Source organism: Dermacentor albipictus, chromosome 1, assembly GCF_038994185.2.
Source record: "Dermacentor albipictus isolate Rhodes 1998 colony chromosome 1, USDA_Dalb.pri_finalv2, whole genome shotgun sequence".
NCBI lineage: Eukaryota > Metazoa > Arthropoda > Arachnida > Ixodida > Ixodidae > Dermacentor > Dermacentor albipictus.
This window is the reverse complement of record NC_091821.1, coordinates 258,104,879-258,123,109: the sequence shown is the minus strand read 5'-3', so window position 1 is coordinate 258,123,109 and position 18,231 is coordinate 258,104,879. Positions and strand designations below refer to the sequence as shown.

At 45.5% G+C, this 18,231-nt stretch overlaps 1 protein-coding gene across 1 annotated transcript in view; it reads left to right on the top strand.

The window, feature by feature from the left end:
- The window catches only part of Pdcd4 (Programmed cell death 4), a 60,607-nt gene that overhangs the window by 32,437 nt on the left and 9,939 nt on the right, over positions 1–18,231 (top strand). The window contains exon 8 of the mRNA XM_070531216.1: positions 15,021–15,131. Coding sequence (XP_070387317.1) covers positions 15,021–15,131 — 111 coding nt within the window. The remainder of the gene's footprint in view (positions 1–15,020; positions 15,132–18,231) is intronic.

The window sequence follows — 18,231 nt, the reverse complement described above, 5'->3', positions numbered from 1 at the left end:
GCGCAGCCCATTCGTGCTTCGAGGGTGGAAGGGTGACGGCAGAGATGCGCGTGAGGCTGGCTTGGATTTCATGGAGAGGAGTGCGCAGCAGCAGTTGGGGTGGCAGGTAATCTTGCAGCAGCTTGCATTTCACTTTTCTTATTTTCTTTTCAAGGATTTCGCACTCCATTACCTTTCGGCACAAACACCCAGCAGCCGGACTTTATCGTTATAACCGATAATCCAGCATGGGAGCATTTAAGTAAACGGGTTATTTCTCCATAGAAAACATATAGAAGCTGACGGTGCAGCAGCTTTTCATTGTTATAACCAATGTATTGTTAAAACCGGTATCGTTAAGAGTGGGTTCGTCTGTATTGCCATTTGTAGCTATCGCTGCCAACCCTGTTGCTGTAAGCATCATGACTTATGTGTTTCACAGCACACGTGGTGTTGGAAGCGCACTGCACGCTCTTAACCCTTTAACTGCCGGCAAAAGATCCAAAACTGTATTCGGAAAATAATTTTTTATGCCACATCTAGATAGCAAATTTTTTGCAGATTCGTAATGTATGTGACATGGGAGTAGCAAATTCACAATTTTAGAAATACAAAAATTTAGGCACTAGCAAAAGGTTCCATTCATCTAACTGCATTCACTGCGGCACTGTACAGGACTATCGTCTACTATCAGCAACATCAATCTCAGATTCACTGGATGTGTCTATAGCACAGAAAGCACTGCCATCACTGTCAACGCTTTCATGTAGAAGTGAACCATCTTTGGAGCTTGGCGACTCAGAATCTGCACTTTTGTGACAGACGCGGCAAGTCGCAACTGACAGCCACCATCGCTATCGGACGAACAGTCTGTAGGCCCCCTAGTGGCCAAAGAGGGAACTCGCCTGAACGTCAAAATGGGTTGGAGCAGTGTGGCCTGTTACTAGCACTTAGAAAGAGCTCCCGAAGACATGGACAAAACACTCTCCCTTGGCATCAAATGCAAAAAAAGGGAAATTGTAACTGAGGGAGACTTGTCCCCAACTCTTAAAGGCTTAATAGCCACCATGCCCTACTGTAGGGAGTGGCAAGTGTGCGACGTGCTCTGGTCTGGCAGCATCATTGCATGTTACTCACCAGCTCGATTTCGTTTTGGTTTCCCATCGCTTTCTTAAAACGCCGCTGTGCATCTCGGGCTACTCAGGCCCCACCAGCTTGACCAGCGTCAGCGTCTCGTCTCATGCCACAACAATTTTTGCCGACTGGACATGTCAAAACTTCTCGTGAAAATGCTCCACCCGAAAAAAGCTGTTGACTTGGGCCAAATTCGAGGGTCAGGAATGCAAGTTTGCCGAATAGACACACAGACAAAGAACTTTTATTTTGGTCCTGAGAAGACGATGAGTGTCCCCTTTAGGGGTCAGCATCTGCGGGCCGCACCCACGATGGAGCTGATAGGTTGAGACTCTCGGCGGTATCGTGGGCTCTCTGGACAGCCCCGAGTTGCTCTTCCTTGACGGAGCTGGTGACGAGCTGGAGCCAGTCTTCCTCCGACAAGGGGAACCCTGAGCCCCTGCGCAAGTCAAGGCACTGCCAGAGCATGTGCTTAAGAGTGCGCCTGGTATGTCCACAGCAGGGACAGCCTGGGTTGATGCCACCTAGGAATTTTGAGCAAATAAATGGAGACGGATACGTCTCTGTCTGCAGCATTCGCAGGGTGATTGCCTGTGGTGTGTTTAGGTGTGGGTGTGGAAGTGGAAACTTCCGACGCCCTAGTTGATAGTGCTGGCAGCCCTCATTAAATGTAAGGAGAGGGTCCCTGTGCCATTGCCATCCACTGGCCTCCGATTACCCACTTCCGCCGCCGTGGGTGAGATCTCGCACCTGGGAGTGCGCAAGTTCATTGGCGTTGGGGACGGCTTCGTGAGCATCGCTGCCCATGTGACCGGGGAACCAGATTAAGTGCCTTTTGTCTGTCCAAGAGAGAACGCGAGTGGCTTCCTTGCTTACCAAGCCTTTCATGAATGCTCTAACCGCAGCTCGCGAGTCTGTGAAGATAGTGGAGCAGTTCATGGCGGCCATAGCGTTGGCTACAGCCACCTGTTCGGCTTTGTCAGCGTTCACATTTTGATGCATAAGCGACGTCAGCAGTTCGACCCGCAGCAAGTTAGCCACCAAAACAAAATGATCGGAAATTGCGCATTGCGCGGCGTCGATGAAGGCGACGTTGTCCTCGATCTTAGCCGCTAGGCTAAGAAGGGCCCTGGCCTTCGCTTTACGCCTGCCGTAATTGTGCTCTGGGTGCATATTTATAGGTATCTGGGATACCGAATACATTTCTCTGGCTTTGACGGGGAGTGCGCACTCCCTCTGGTGATGCTTGAACCTTGACCGATATGCGCTAGTAGCTGTCTGCCTGCTTCCGTGCAAGCCAGTCTTGCAACTTGTGCCATCTGTTGCGCCTTGACTATCACTTAAATGATATTGTGGACGCCGAGCTCCAACATTCTTTGGGTACTGGGGCTCTGTGGGAAACCCAGTGCCTTTTTTATGCTCTTACAAATGATTGTTTCTAGCGTAGCCTTTTGAAAACAGTATTTTCGGAATTTCCAACAATTATTCTACCACTTCGCCAAATTTTGCGCATTCTAAACCAATATTTTAGCAGTAATATAAATTTTTGGCACCAGTGTGCCAGTGCCAAATATGAGCCAATGTTTCTGTAAAAAAGCGCTTTTTCCACGGCGCATGACGGCCGCCACAGTCGTTCATTAGCACCGATCTGTATATTGTTTGAAAGAACAGTCTCTCGTCTTCATTTTCCCGCCACCACCGGCTCTGCACCGGGTCTGCACAAGAACACCCAATGCGTGCTGTTATTGGTTGACAAAGGCATGTGACCCTCAGCTAGCCACGCCATTGGCTAGACTAGCATCGTCTGCATCACTCCGCGGCCGCTCTGCACACGCTGTGCATGCCAACGAGGTTTTCCCCACTAACAGCGATGCGGACCTCAACTCCAAAGTTCGCTACGAAGGAAGAGGAAGTCGGCGTACAGCGTTGAGAAACGACACTCCGCCGCGCCGTTTCCCGATGACATCGATAAGGCACGTTTGTAGTCCGACGTTATTGGCGCACAGGCAATGGTCGGAGTCCGTTGGCCGCGTCTGGTTACGCTGGCTGCGCCAGTGCGTCGAACCATTGGTCTTATGATAGATGCTGTTGAACTCGCCAGCGTGGCGTAACGTGCGCACGTGTTTATGCTACGTCGGGCTATATTTAGCCCGCCCGCTCCCGCAATCGAGCGATGCCGGAGATCCTGATAGCGTGTTAGGCCTAGTCCCCCGAAACGCTCCTGGCAACAGCCGCGTTTCATCGACGTTTCGGCACGACACTACTATTCTGTAGCCGGAATTTTTCCAGAGTATTGACAGTGAAGCTTAAGGAAAACTTTAAGCATTAACGCCAACTCCTGCTACTGACCGAAAATCGGAACTACTGGACACTGCTACTACTCGGAACTACTACGACACTGCTGCCGGGACGCGTTTTTACAATTGCTAGTAGGTACAGCGTGGCGTGGCACTTTTGACGGCGCTCGACGTTTCTGCGCAGGTGCGACTAAGAGCGGGTGCGAGAGAGAAAATCTGGGGGCTTTTACTCCTTGAACATGTGAGTCTACCTAGGCACTACAGTGAAGTTTTCTAGGCATTGCGGAGGGGGGTCGACTTTGTTTACGCTCCGCCGCTGACTGCCCGCGCAGTGAGGCAGTGGGCATTGTTAAGAATGGCGAGCTGCGAAGCAAGATTGCCACACAGTTACGACAGGGCGACACGACGCGCACCTCTCCCTCTCCGTCGCTGCAGCTGGGAGGCGTTGTAAGAAGCGGCCTTTGCGCTGGAATCCGCCGCCTTCCTCCAGCCCCTTCGACATTGTGACGGAACTAGTTCGGTGCGTGAACAATGATTCCGGAGTTCCCCAACGCGGAGCTGATTTGACACGCATGGACAAGCTGCCGCGGGAACGACGTATTTTTGTGCTTCTCACGCTTCGGCGTGGCACGGAACAACGAGCGACCCTCGATCGGCACCGATAGTTCCCGGAACGGCACCCCGCCAACGCCGTCGTCGGGCATCAGAGCGCGGTTGCCTTTGTGTACGTAAACTGATCTGCAGAGCAGCGGCGAGTTGGTGATGAGTAAACGAACAGTCGCCGCGTCGTATGACCGGCGGATCGAGTGTATAAAAACTGTGGTTGTGCGAATGCTGAGGACACTTCTCTTGAGCAGTCATGTTAGACTGAGACACTTCTCTTGAGCAGTCATGTTAGACTGAGTCACTTCTCTCATGCAGTCATGTTGGACTGATACTCTTTTTCTCAAGCAGTCATGTTAGACTGAGTTAGTTTCTGTAAATAAACCCATTTTCCTCGTTCTCGATGAGAAACAGTTCTTCACTTCATCAACGATCTCAGCGTAAATAAGTTGGACGACGGCATGGGCCAGCTACCTTCGAATTCATGCCGTACTCCAATCTTGGCAAAGGACCACGGACGATGGGATTGAGCCCCCAATCCTGACAGCATGGATGCCCCATTTGGTGATCGCTGTCTCTGAAGGGGCAATTCTGACTGATGCTGTATAAGTCGCGGGTCACTCTGTTAGTCGCGACGATAGATTGCATTTTTTACAAGCACTGTTCCAGGAGGGCGCATGTAACCGGCAAACCAAGGCCTCAGGAGAGCACCTGAGGTTATATTAAAGCAGGCGGTGCAGGATCTCCGGGGCACCTTAGTGGTAGCGGGGGGATCAAAGCTGGAAGCAGGGCGGCCTGTGCGTTGGGGCCGTGGAGGCCGAAGCGTGCCCGAGGGTGTTCACATAAAAAATTGGCTGTCCGCGATAGCGGACAGCCGATCTTGGACTCTTTGGCACACGCAGGCCTCTGCGAGCCCCAAACCACGGACCAGTCCGGCTTCTAGCTTTGATGTCCCCGTTACCGCTTTGGTGTCCTGGAGGCGCCGCCAATAATGTGAAATAGTGACATGTTCTCATTAGCAAACAACACGATTGAGTAAATATAATTGCCTCGAGCCGTCAACTTGCGATGCTAGGTTCAGCACTACCACGCTCCACGACTTATGCCGGGCGCGCCTAAGAACAAGCGCATACAACACGCGCTAAGAAACTCCTCCGTAGTGCCTAGGCAGAGTCATATATTCAAGAAGCAAAAGTCCCCACATTTCCTCTCTCGCACCTGCTCTTACTCGTGCATGTGCGCAAACGTTCGTCGTCTCCACAAGTGCCACGCCCCGCTTTACCTACTAGCAATTGAAAATATGCTGCTGGGACAAACGAGCTGCTGGCTATGTCTGCTGAGCATAGCATCTGCTGAAAGCTTTCAGTGGGTGCTCAGAAGGCAATGCCGTAGTGACACTAGCCAGACTAGATTCCTGGAGGCTACTAATGTAATAGCACTTGTATATATTCAAATATTTTGTGCTTTTCTGTTATAAAAATAAGCTCATTTTGTTTTTTCGAGTCTTAGAATCTCATTTTGGGGGTTTTTTTAACTTGTCAAAGCGCTCTCTCAGTCTTCGGGGCACATAAAACCATAATTTTAACAGCGGCATGTAGCTACATGTGTGTGTACTACACATTGCTAGGAGCAGATCTTTTTATTTCACTTTTGTAAATAATAAAATATGGCTACTAATTGGACCACGATTGCCATGTCTGGAAATTGAACTTCACATTGCTGTAAAATTGGTAATACTTGCAATATAAAGAAAAGTAGCCCTACAGTTGTGTAGCTTACACTTTGTAGTATCCATCCATGTCTTTATAAACATTCTGGCTGATACTCTTCTTACAGTTGTTCAGATAAACAATAGGTGATTAATTTTTTATTATATCTGGAACCACTTTATTATATCTGGAACCACTATTTGAAAAGTAATTACAATTTTGAAATCAGCACGAAAAACTCTGTCTGGGTGACAATTAGCATTAAATTTAGTCAAAAAATAAAAAAAACGTTTCTAAACCTCTTTGTCCTCCTTAATGTGGCTGATTAGGAAGGCGGGAAAGAGTCTCGGAAGATTATCCTCCGATAGCTCCCCTTTTTTGTTGGCCACCGTCGTCATTAACTTTCTCATGGTATTGGCTTTGGCTGCGATGCGCTCTAAGGTGTAGTCATTACTGGCGCCCTTCTCCGATCCCATGAGATTTGCGCGCATCGGTGTCTCGTGCAGCAATGATTCGCGCAATGTTTCGCATTACATAGATGTCAACTACAGTAGAGTCTGCTGAATTTTTTAGTGACTTCAGATCGTACGTTTTCCTGGTTACAGTGAAACCTCGTTAAACCGTAGTCGGCCGGAGCTCGGAAAAAGTGCGTACTAAACGGTAGTACTGTTTAAGCGAAATAGCATGAGATCGCCCACTTATCTGTCGAAAACGGAACTCGGGGAGAGTGCGATGAAAGGGGAAAAACATGCAGTATTTATTCACTTCGCGGGACGTAAATGTTATTTTCGTGTGATATCGCGGCGGCCTAGCACGACGACAGCGGCCTCAAACTTACTGAAGCTGCGTGCCAGCTTCTCAGCTAGCCCCCCTCCTCTAGGCAAACACTCGCACGGCAGATTCCTCGTTGGCGTTACGCATTCTCCGTGCACGCACGCAGTAGTGCTGCATAAGTCCCGGGGCGCCTTTTTAATTGCCGGGTGCCGGAGTTCGGAAAACTTTTCGTTTGGAATAGTTACGTTATCGCGCCCCTGTTCTACTTGTGACGATCGCATTCATGAGGCTGACGTAACGCGCAGCTTCTGCCACTGTCGGGCCTGAATAGCCCGTGCTGTCGCTTTCCGTGTCGTCCTCATCACTGTCGCTAGTTGACACTTCGGCAACAACAGCGGCAACGATGGTGAACAGTCGAACCTCGTAGCCGACATCTCTTCGCGGTCGCAGCAGCGCTGCCGAGCAACTTCGCATTCCAAATGCCACACACTGTAGCCAACGGCAGATCCATATCGCGGGCCAGCGCCGACTTCTTCGTGTCACGTTCGGTAGCACGGACAATGTCTAATTTTTCTTCTATGCTGAGCACCCGGTGTCTTTTTTATCCTAGCTTCGGCATGACGCGAGACCTCGCTTGCACGACGCCACAACGCTCTCCGGCACGGCGTCCATGCGGCGTCGAAATGATGTTGATGTTCATGCGGCTTCACGTGCAAACGCACAGGTCGCTTGGAGGCCCTTGTACCGATCTCTGAGGGTTGTTGTTCTGCCGGGCCGCCCGATGGAGACGACGCACCGCCGTGTTTGCGCGACGAAAAGTGGAAACGCTACGTTTTAACCGATGCGTACGCAATAAGCTGGTACGGTTTATGCGGATACAAAATACATTATGTTCAATGGCCGCTGAGTCGGGGAATTGACTTTACTACTTTTAAACCGAAACTACTGTTTAAGCGGGTACGGTTTAACGAGGTTTTACTGTAGTATGTATTTTGTTGTTTTTTGCCAAAACAGATGAAAGAGGTTCTACTGTAGTTCAGCTCGTCTCTGGCCTTCCCAAAGCCTGGAGTACCGAGTCATTCCATGGGCTGTAGCTTTCTCTTAACTTATTAGTGAAATCTTGTGAGCACGTTTCGTGGTATTTCCAAGAATTGTCTAAGATAAGTGCTATGTAACTAGCGACACCTATTGAGACAGACGAGCAATGGAATTTTACCACTGCATGTAACTGCAGTTCTAAAATAAGGATTAAACATATTAGCCCTTGATTCTTCTACTACTGGTTTTTAAAGACGTTTTAGTGTACAACTATGCACAAAACCAATTTCTGGCATCTGACTTTGATCATGTATTGGGACTAGTACCATGGAAAAAGCATGCAGTGAGCAAGTTTGCTCTTTCTTCTGTGCCTCCAGTGTATGGCAGCTTAGCTAAGAAATGAGGAATGGTATGTTACACCCAAACCGCCATATGTGGGCCTGGTACTACTTTCACCCCAGCACAAAGGGTGGTGTTTTTGCAGATCCACAGCTAGGCCATGTTGACTGCTGACATTCTGCTGTTCTATTTGTGTATGTAGACACAAAGTTCTCGAGGTGTACGAAGAAATGTGTTAGCGGTCTACACATTATTTTACCACAACAGCTTCCTAGTGCACTGTAGGATAGTATTGAGGGGAACACTAGTATTCCGTATTTGCTTGTTTAAGGCCCGCACTTTTGGGGGTGATTTTTTCAAGGTGCGAGTCACACGAGGCAAGCTTATAGCTACTTACTTGAGGCTAACTATGAACAAGTTTATTCAGTTGTCCTCATCACTTCCACATCCCAGAAAATTAAAAAGAGAAAGAAAAAAAATTCCTGTAGAATCCATCTCGTGATGACTGTCAACATTAATGCAATTGGCATTTCAAGCAGTGTGTTGATACGTCGTATTGAGACTGCCAAGACGCATCACCTATGAACAGTGTACTGCAGCTGGGCTGCTCTCAAGCTTCCCACTGGACCCACATCACTGTCTACTGTATTTGCTCTCACAATTCTTGCACTCGCATAATGCTTGCTCCCTGCAGATTGGCCATCAAATATTAGAAATTTTTCTTTCCTTGAGTAGTCACTGTGTCCTCAAAAATTGCTACAGCGTCTGTTGTCTACTTGATCCGGCCAGTGATAATGATAGTGCGTGGCAGCCGAGCACCCTGTCTATGCTCGCAACCACAATCCAATGTAATGCAAATTGCAAGGCTGCCGAGCACTCTGTCTATGCTCGCAACCACAATCCAACGTAATACAAATTGCAATTGGTGAGGTTTCTGTGATTTCGTGAAGTTTTTGCATTGTACGTGAACTGCTAACGTTGGCATTGTTTGCATTTGTGTTGCTTTGCCATAGGTCAGTATGGGAGCTACATAACTGGTTTCGAGCTGAAGGTCAACGTCAGTGTTGGCAGCAATGGTGATGTGGCTAGTGAAGAAGCTACAGTGGACTTCCTTTAAATAGAACCTCAAGGGACCAGTGAAATTGGTTTCCTTTATCAGGAGACTCAGTTACTGAGAGAGAAAGCTCTAGCATTGCGTGAATACAAAATGAACCAACCATGAGGAAGGTGTTCCATTTAAGCGGCAGTTCCATTTAAGCGATTTCTATTTATCGAGATTCCACTGTATAAGCGACGTCAGCGCTGACACTAACTTTGAATATGTTGGCACAGAATCACATTAATAATTCGTTTTGCAACTCCATGTTCAGCTACTGCCTGCAAATAAAGGGCCTTTGCAATTTCTGTTAGTGTACCCTGTGCTCTTACTATAAACGTAAGTTTTGCTGGGGTTACAGCGCTTACAGTGGCTGGGGCAAGAACTGCAATCTACAGCCACTTCACTATCTACTTTCTCTTTAGCACCTGGAACCTTCCCTTGTAAAATGTTTTCCACATAATTATCGCCAACTTTGATCAGTTTTCCGTGAAAAAAAGTGAGTATTATGGGAGTAAGTACGAATGGTAATGGTGCACCTGTGAAGTCCCCTTCGTTTTGCGTGGCTTCTGAAGTGGCACACTGGTGCATGGTAAAGCTGAATATTTTCTGTCTTTATCCATATTCATCTGCGCCACGAGTGCCCACGTGTACTCGTGCAGCAGTGCGAAAGCTTTTGGCTACTGCGCTTGAGGAACCCATGTGATGCAGAGTCAATTCTGCCCAGCTCTGAAAATATTTTAAAGGATATTTTAAAGATTGAAGAGCAGCATAAAGAGGATAAATAGACACGCTGTAAGTGGCTGAGTAGGATAAGAATGCTAATCACATGAAAACAAAACACACATACAACAAAACATAGACTTTACCACTAGTCAGCTTTTCTTGTGCACAACACGAAAAATAGTGAACTGTGCGAAATGAGACAGACGCAACAACTTGCGCGAGAGAGTGTCACTAGAAGTCCATGGCACAGCAAAAATGTGAGAAAAAAAAAAGGCGAGGCCTGTGACGCATGCACCATGCAATCCTCCATCTTCAATTCGGGAGAGCGCAGCGAAGGAATTTTGCTTGCGGAGACTAGACGGGGGCAAGTGGGGAGAGAGTCTGTTGGAGGTTATGCTCACCTCCTGAAATCATGGGTTCCTGGCACTTCAAATATTTCTGTCTCAGCTATTAGTGAACCAATTTGAAAAATTTTGCAGTAAAACACTCCCTAGAGGGCACAGAAGAACTTCCAGCATATAACCTAAATTTGCTTTGCAGCATGCTGAGTGCTGAAATAATATAATTAGCCTCACAAACTAGTCATGAAACTGTGACTGCTTTTTTTTTATCATTACAAAGGCAGGTGATGTCAAGCGCTGCAGTCTCGACTCATATTTTTTTTAACATGAACGTGAAAAGTGGTTGCCAACGACATCTGACCACATCTGACTGAACACAGCACATATGATTTTTATAGATGAGCATGTTCCGGCTCTGAAACAGTGGTAACATGCAACACCACAAGAATTTGTTCATACTCGTGTAGGTTTTCAGTTTTAATTAGGAAGCTGTTTTCTAGTTGCATCATCATTGGGTTCCAGAGAGCAGGGCACAAAGTGTCCTGCTCCCTGTGTGTTGCATTTTAGTGCGACATATCCTTTAAAATGCTTTGCATGAACAATATCGGCGCTCTTTCTGGATTTACTGTATACATAATAGCAGATATTTCTTTTTATAAACTGCATGAAACATATCTTTTAGCACTGCAGCACTCCCTCACGAATGTAACATGTATCACTATTTTAGTGCTCTTTGTCTCATGCTAGTTGTTGCACTTCAAGAGCAAGAAACAAAGACATTAAAGAATACTTCAAGTAACAAAGAAAAAGTTAATATTTGTTCATTTTTCTGCCATCTGTAGTTTGACCTTTCATCATACCTGCCAACTCCTCCGAATTTTCTGTAAGATGTACGAATTTCGAGCAGCCTTACGATTTTACAAATCTTGCTTGAAATGTTACGGAAAACATTTTATTTGGGAAACCCCCCCCCCCCGTGTAGAAATGTAGTAAAACTACACCCTGGTACATTGCGCCACCACGAGAGGGCAATACGTATGCGTGGTATCATCATCAGCAGCTGCAAGGTTGTTGTGACTTCTGTCATCTACTAGGTGTGTATCGAATCCGTATAACAAGCTTGATAGTGCCGATAGCGCCTCTAGCGCCTCCTCAAACCTTTTGCCATGCTGCTGCCTTTGTTCGCGTGGGCACGTGGCCTTGGACTTCAGTCAGCTTCAATCGCTGCAGTGCGACTCCGGCCTGTAGCGGCTTCGCAGTGCAATGGCAGGCTCGAAGCCCCAACAGTACTTCCAAGTGTTTTTGAAATCATACACGGCAGAATTTTCGTGCTTAGTGCCATCGAAGAAAGGGGAGAAGTTCGGATTCTGCACCACATGTGCCTGTGATGTGAACATCTCGCATGGCGGCAAGTCTGACATCAAGGTCCACATCGCTTTGAAAAAGCATCGGGGATACGTGCGAGCTGCGGAAAGCCAGCCAAGCCTAGCAAGTTTTGTACAAGTGACAACAACCTCAGTGTGATTAGTGTAGAATGCCTCTTCACGACGTTTTTAGTTGAACACAACATCCAGCTGAGTTCATGCCAGACCTCTTTTCCGGAAGATGTTGCCCAAGTGCGAAGCGATACGCTACGCCTGTGGACGAACAAAGACGATGTCAGTTGTTCAGGAAATAGCTGCCAATGCGCGGAGACTTCTTTGCTGGATGACCTAAAACGGCAACTATTTTCCATCGCTGTGGATGGCAGTAACAATAGGGATATGCAGCTTTACCCTATTGTTGCGACCTATTTCGTTAAAGAAATTAGTAGAGTCGAAAGCCGCCTTCTTTGCCTCTGGACAATCCGAGCATAAGCGACGGGTCACAAGATAACAAATCTGGTTCTGGACGAAGTCTTAAAATTTGCCTGTTTGAGACCTGTTGGCTATGTGTTCAGACAATGCCAATATCATGATCGGCAAGAAAAACAGTGTTTCTACTGTATTGAGAGAGGCTCAACCAGGTTTGATAGGGGTTAGTTGCCCATGCCATCTCGTCAACTTGGTCGCCTTAGAGGAGCTTCATGTCATCCTGTAACGGTTGAGGAGGCTTTGGTTGACTTTCTTTTTTTTAAAAAAAAAAAAACCTAGAGAAAAGCTTGAAAGGGAAAGATTGACTTAGATTTCCAAAAGATGCATGACGCCGAGGTCAGAACGATGTTGAAGCATTCGCTGACACGTTGGCTGTTCTTGGGAAAGTGTTTGAAGCGACTTCTTGACCAGTGGAAACCACTACTCAGCTTTGTTTTTTATCTGAAACAAAGCAGTGCGATAAGCAGAGCTTGTTTTTGGAGCGGTACCAAATTCTGAAGACTTCCTCGCAAGCCCCAAAGAACCTGCACTGACCCCAAGGCTGCTACACATCTTCACAAGCCTGCTGCAGGCCTCGGGGAAAAAAAGCACCGACGGCGATGAACTCTCACTCAAGAGGAAAGGAGCTCATTCTGGACCTCAAGCAAAAAACTGAAACTTCATGCCAAGGATTCTGGGGAAGCCAGCCTCATGACCCATGAGGAGTGCCTGTTCTTTGTCATTGGAGCTAAACAGAGCACGCTATCTTTTTCTTCAAAATGTTATACCGCTTTTTGAAAAGGCAAACTGCCTTCTTCAGGCACAGGCACCTCAGATTCATGTACTGACGGGCCCCTTGAACCACCTTTCTGAGGGTCTCCCGACTAGATTTGTATGCCCAAGTGTTGTCAAGGCATGTCATTCATTGCTGGAAGTTGACTGGAAATGCAAAGAACCAGAAAGATGACGAAGACATTGCCATTGATAGCACAACCTACTTTGTGGTTGACGCTGAGCTGCATTGAGAGAGAGCAGTTCTCTGCTGTACGTCTGTACTTAACCCTTTCAGGGTCAATGATGTAAATATATGGCGCCACGAACAAGTCCAAAAATGGTCGATGCTGTATATTTATGGCGCCATTCTTGTTTAAAAAGCACGCTAATTTCCTAACTTTCCCTTTCCTGTCCTGTGCTGCCACTATGTGTGAATACAGGGAATTTTTTTCGCCTGCTTCCCTCTCTTGGTTTTCATTGCATGGTTTGTTTTAGAGCTAGTTTGCTCTCGCGCATATATATACTACGACTCGCACATAGGCGGCCGGCCAGGTGGGCGGCACATTGGGTTTTGCAAAACTGATGGCTATCTTATTACTAATTGCTGAAAGGGTGACTGCTTGTTTCTCGCTCATTTAGTGCTCACAGAGGTGCACATAGAAAGGATGCCACCGTGCATCCGTTTCCGTTGCTTTTTTTTTTTTCCCCGCGTAATCTAATAATCTCTGGTTGGCGATAAGATAAAGATTAGCGAAAGTTGGTCACACGTTTTGCTTTTTTGACGGGCATACAACTGCACAGTTTCTTGAGTGCGCGCACCTACGCAGTTCCATCACGCTGTGGATGTACATTCACCCGCAAAAGTTTACGAGATGCAGGATCTGCGAAAGAGCCAAATTTCTGTGAAGCCTGCACATGTAGCCTCTAAGTAAAAGCTTTGATTCGTAGCAGTTCTTGCGAACTACACTGTGATTCATTAAATTAGAAGCGCTGTGCCTTAACAGAGCAGAAATTCACATTTGTTGTGAAACCCGTGCCCCATAAGCTTTTGCGGGTGACTGTGCGTATTAGTGTAAGAGCAGGAACATTTGAGTCTTGCGAAATATTCTCGTGTGCGCATTTTCAAAGCCTTGCAACAATGCATCAAACTTTTTATTCTTATAAGTTTATTTCCTTTCTTATTGCTGTTATTCATGAATGAAGAGTACATATATACCAACGCAAAATGTTTTTCTCACTTTACGGTCACCCCAGAAAAATTATGGTAAATTTTTTTCGAAATAAGTCCCTAAGAAAAATTAGAATCTGCAATAAAAAATATCAACCCTCAAAGGGTTAATGGCCGTATGCGATTACAGTCGCCATAAATTCCTGCTAGAAGATGTCACTCTCAAAGTAGCTGAGGTTGCTCAAGTACAAGCTCTGGAAGCTGCTTCATTCAACAGGGTCCGTCATTTTGTTATGGTGTTCCCTGCTATCCTACCCTAGCAGAGTGGCGAATCAAAAGAAGCATCGACCCACTTGAAGTCGAGTTTGCCAACTTGCAAGCATATCAGGTTCCAGCTGACTTATTGAATGAGCCAACGTGCGACATGCAGTGTTCGAAGTGTCGACGGATCACTCCGGTTCCACAGAATTTCAATGGTTATGCTGGGTATTTTCCCCATTCCCCAGTTTTATAAATTTCCAAATCTTCACGTTGGCAGGTATGCTTTCATATAATTTTAACCAAAACTTGCAGTTGGCACAAAGGTCATATTAATAGGAGTCTATTGTATTCCATTTTTTTCACTATACCATGACTTCGTGTCCATGTTTCATAGGCAGTGATACCGCTGCAGACTGCCACTTTCAGGCCTAATGAAACCACCACCTGGGAGCATGAAATCCATTGAAAATTTGCAGCACCTGCCAATTTCAAATACAGGTGTCATCTAATCAGTTCTTGTAATCGCATTTTGTAACATTCGATGGCATACAAGGGCACCTTTCTGATGTGGCTGGTACAGCTGTTCTTTTTCTGCGAGGACACACAGTGTGACAGAGAAATGCTTGGGCATGTGCGTTCACATGTTATGTATGTGCTCAGCATTTATAGCTTAGTTTTGAATATGGTGCAGTGAACATATTCAGTTTATTGTGCAAAATAAGTTGTATTGTAGCCATGCAACAATTGTCTTTTTTTACATCTGAACCAAGAATGCTAGGTTTGAGGTAAACAGCTTGGGCTGTAATCTTCATTACCTTTGAAATGTAGGTTTTGTGCAGTGCATCCTGAGTCATATTGTTTGAAGTGAAAGCTATGATCATGTAAAACAGGTTTCTACTGGCAACTGTAAACTGCATACCTTGAATGACCAGAATGTTTTCTCTTCTAGGCTGTGGTTATGGTGATTGAAGACATGGGTGATATGGCCATGGAACTCGTGTGTAAGCTGCTTAGGGTTCTTGACGAGAGTGTGATTGTTACTCCTGAACAGATGAAGCGAGTAAGTAGAAGTTCTAGTTTAAAATTTGAAAAGAAAAGAAAGTCAAGCTTTCATTTGTACTGTGCTCTCTCGCTAATCTGGCACAGGTTATGCTGTAAATTAACCCCCCCCCCCTTTTTTTTTCTATTGTGTGCACTTCAAAAGGTCTGGACATCTGCAGAGCAGTGCTAACAATTGTAGGGATATGTTCCTACCGTTAGAGAATAATGGGGGATGCTCACTTGAAGGCAAACTTTCTTATTTAGGAAAAGATTTACGAAAAGAGGGCAGGTTGATGCGTCTCCTTCTTTAGCATGCCCATGGCAGCACATTGCTGTTGGTGCAGCTGAGCACGTACGCAGACTGTGCGCCCTGTTCTAGAGGCAGTCTGCCGTGTGTGCAAATAGTGGGCATGCTGAGATTGCGTGGCATCATGCTTGTTCTCTTCCTGTGCATGTAGTACTGGAGGTTACGTAATATAGAATTTCGGAAATTCGCTGAAGCGAGTGGCAGACCAAGCATTCGCACCTCGCTGCCAGCGCTTTTCATGGTACCGTCGTTCCAGTGCGGGTGATATTATCAGTAGCGGGGACGGAGTGGATGTGAAAGCGTGGATGGCTTCACTTAATGCGTACCGATGACGTGAGGATGTTGTTGACATGCCACGAAACCATATCTTTCGTTGCCGACTATCAAATTCAACAAAATAAATGTTTTTTCTCATTCAACTTTGCTTTTTTTGATTGCTCGATAATTAGGAAAATCTTAGGCACGTTGCTTACAAAGAAACATCGATTGGCGAATGTACTTATTTGCATAAAAGGCCGAATCTCAATACGACGAAATTTTGATATAGCAAAGGATATTGCCAATTTTACCAACTACGTTATGTCGAGGTTTAACTGTAATATAAAATGTCTAAGGTATAAACCAGTGTATTAGGTTGATTTGAACTAGTTAGACCTCATCAATGTTGCCTGGTGACCCGTCGTGGTTGCTCAGTGGCTATGGTGTTAGACTGCTGTGCATGAGGTCGCGGGATCGAATCCCGGCCGCGGCAGCCGCACTTTGATGGGGGCGAAATGCGAAAACACCCGTGTACTTAGATTTAGGTGCACGTTAAAGAACCCCAGGGGGTCAAAATTTTTGGAGTCCTCCACTACAGCATGCCTCATAATCAGAAAGTGGTTTTGTCACGTAAAACCCCATAATTTAATTTTTTTTAATGTTGCCTGAAAAAATGCAATCTTGAAGGTGAAATTACGACTCATTAGAAACATTTTGTGAAAGAAATAGTAAACTAAAATTGGGCATACATACACTCCATGCATTTATCTTTCATGTAAAAAAATATAACTAATATAAATCAAAATATCTTTATCTCCAAACTTGCAAGTGTCTCAAAATTGTTTTGGAAAACCAAGGAAACACATATGAAAGCATGTTTATTGGGACAAAACATATCAGATCCTATGGAATGAATCTTATTTAAAGGAAGGGTCTCAAACTCGAAAATGACAAAACTGAAAATGTTATCTTTGGGCCAATTTATATTTTGCAGCTTCCCCACTTAAAGGTGCCTTTTTCATTCTGTAAGAAAGAGTTGTCATTTTTTGCCCTTAGGTTGGAATATGGGAAACTCTTGCCATTATTAGGTACCAAATGTGTGCCTGACATGCTACCTGAAAGAACCTCATGAAGTACACATTCTCATCAGTTTCTTTGAAGGCACTCTTCTGTACCTAAAAGCTACAGGGCTTATTATTTTTGGGAAATACATACGAGTTCTGTTAATTTGATTCTGATGGGGCCGACAAAATTAATTATACAGCGGGATTTAATCAAACAAAAGGCAGAAAAAAAACTGAGACAGACCATTAATCCACTTTTGCAGTATTTGCCTTTAAAGTAATGTTCCTTAGAGAACTGTTATGGTACTGAAGTTCAACAAGGGGGGAGGGGGGAAGGTGCCAGTGTTGGCACCTTGTGTTGGCACAGCTTTTGTTCCATAATTTGCACACGCACACACGTCGTCTTCGGTCACAGTACAAGTACCGCTACCCCTAATAAGTTTACTGGTAGGCCTTCAACGTTTTAACAGAGCCCCGCTCTTTTGTTGGCTTAAACTCTCGATGCTGCACTTATAGAAATCGTTCAACTCTTTCCACACGTTGCTATGCATTTGTTTGAATTTTTCTACTAGCAACATTATGCACACTCTGAAATGGCTGAACATTATGTATTTGTTAGATTTCACAATTGTTGGCAGATTGGGGAGTATGGAAAAATAAAACTTCAACAGGAGGTATCGCCAAAATTAGCCTCCTGTGATCGTGGTACACTTTCAATAAGAAGACCTCGGAATTTGTGCTTTGGACAACTCGGCAACATATTTTTTAAATAACAGCAGCAGTGAAGCCACAGAAGCTCTTGAGTTGTCTTTCTTTTTTTTTTTTTTCTTCAGATCAGATGTATTGGATGTCTCAAATGGTAGATGTCACGAGTGCATGTTATTTTAATTATTGTGTTCAACTAAAATAAAATGAACTTCATTTTACCCCCCATGGGTTGCCTTTATGCATCAGAACTTCGACAGCTTATCCACAAATTATTACAAGCAATCTTTCCCATCCTGTGGGGTTTTCACCCACACAAAAGCATGCATTTGACCAAACCTTGACTAGCTGTCTGAGCTCTTACATTTTGAACACCGCCCATTCGAGTGCCCTTATTCATTGTTGTACAATATTGTGCTACACTCTGTGTTACTGTATAGCACTGTACAGGAACTGAGCAATGCATGTTGAGGCTCCAGCACCAGTTGAATGCACTTTAGGCCACCTTGCATACTCAGAAAAGCTGATTGAACAAAATATTCAAGCATGAGGAGGCATGTGCATGCTCCGTGAGCTGAAAACCATTACTTGGTGAGCCTAAAGAATTCAGCAAAAGACGAACAAGATGCCTGCTGCAATGAGTAAAAACAAATGCTCCCTGTACAATAGAACTTACCCATTTTCACCTTTGCAAAGCTACTGCTTTCCTGCATAGCATTGTCATCACTATGGCTAGTATTCATGCCAGTAAATCTTCATAATAATGTTTTTGCATGATCTGACTT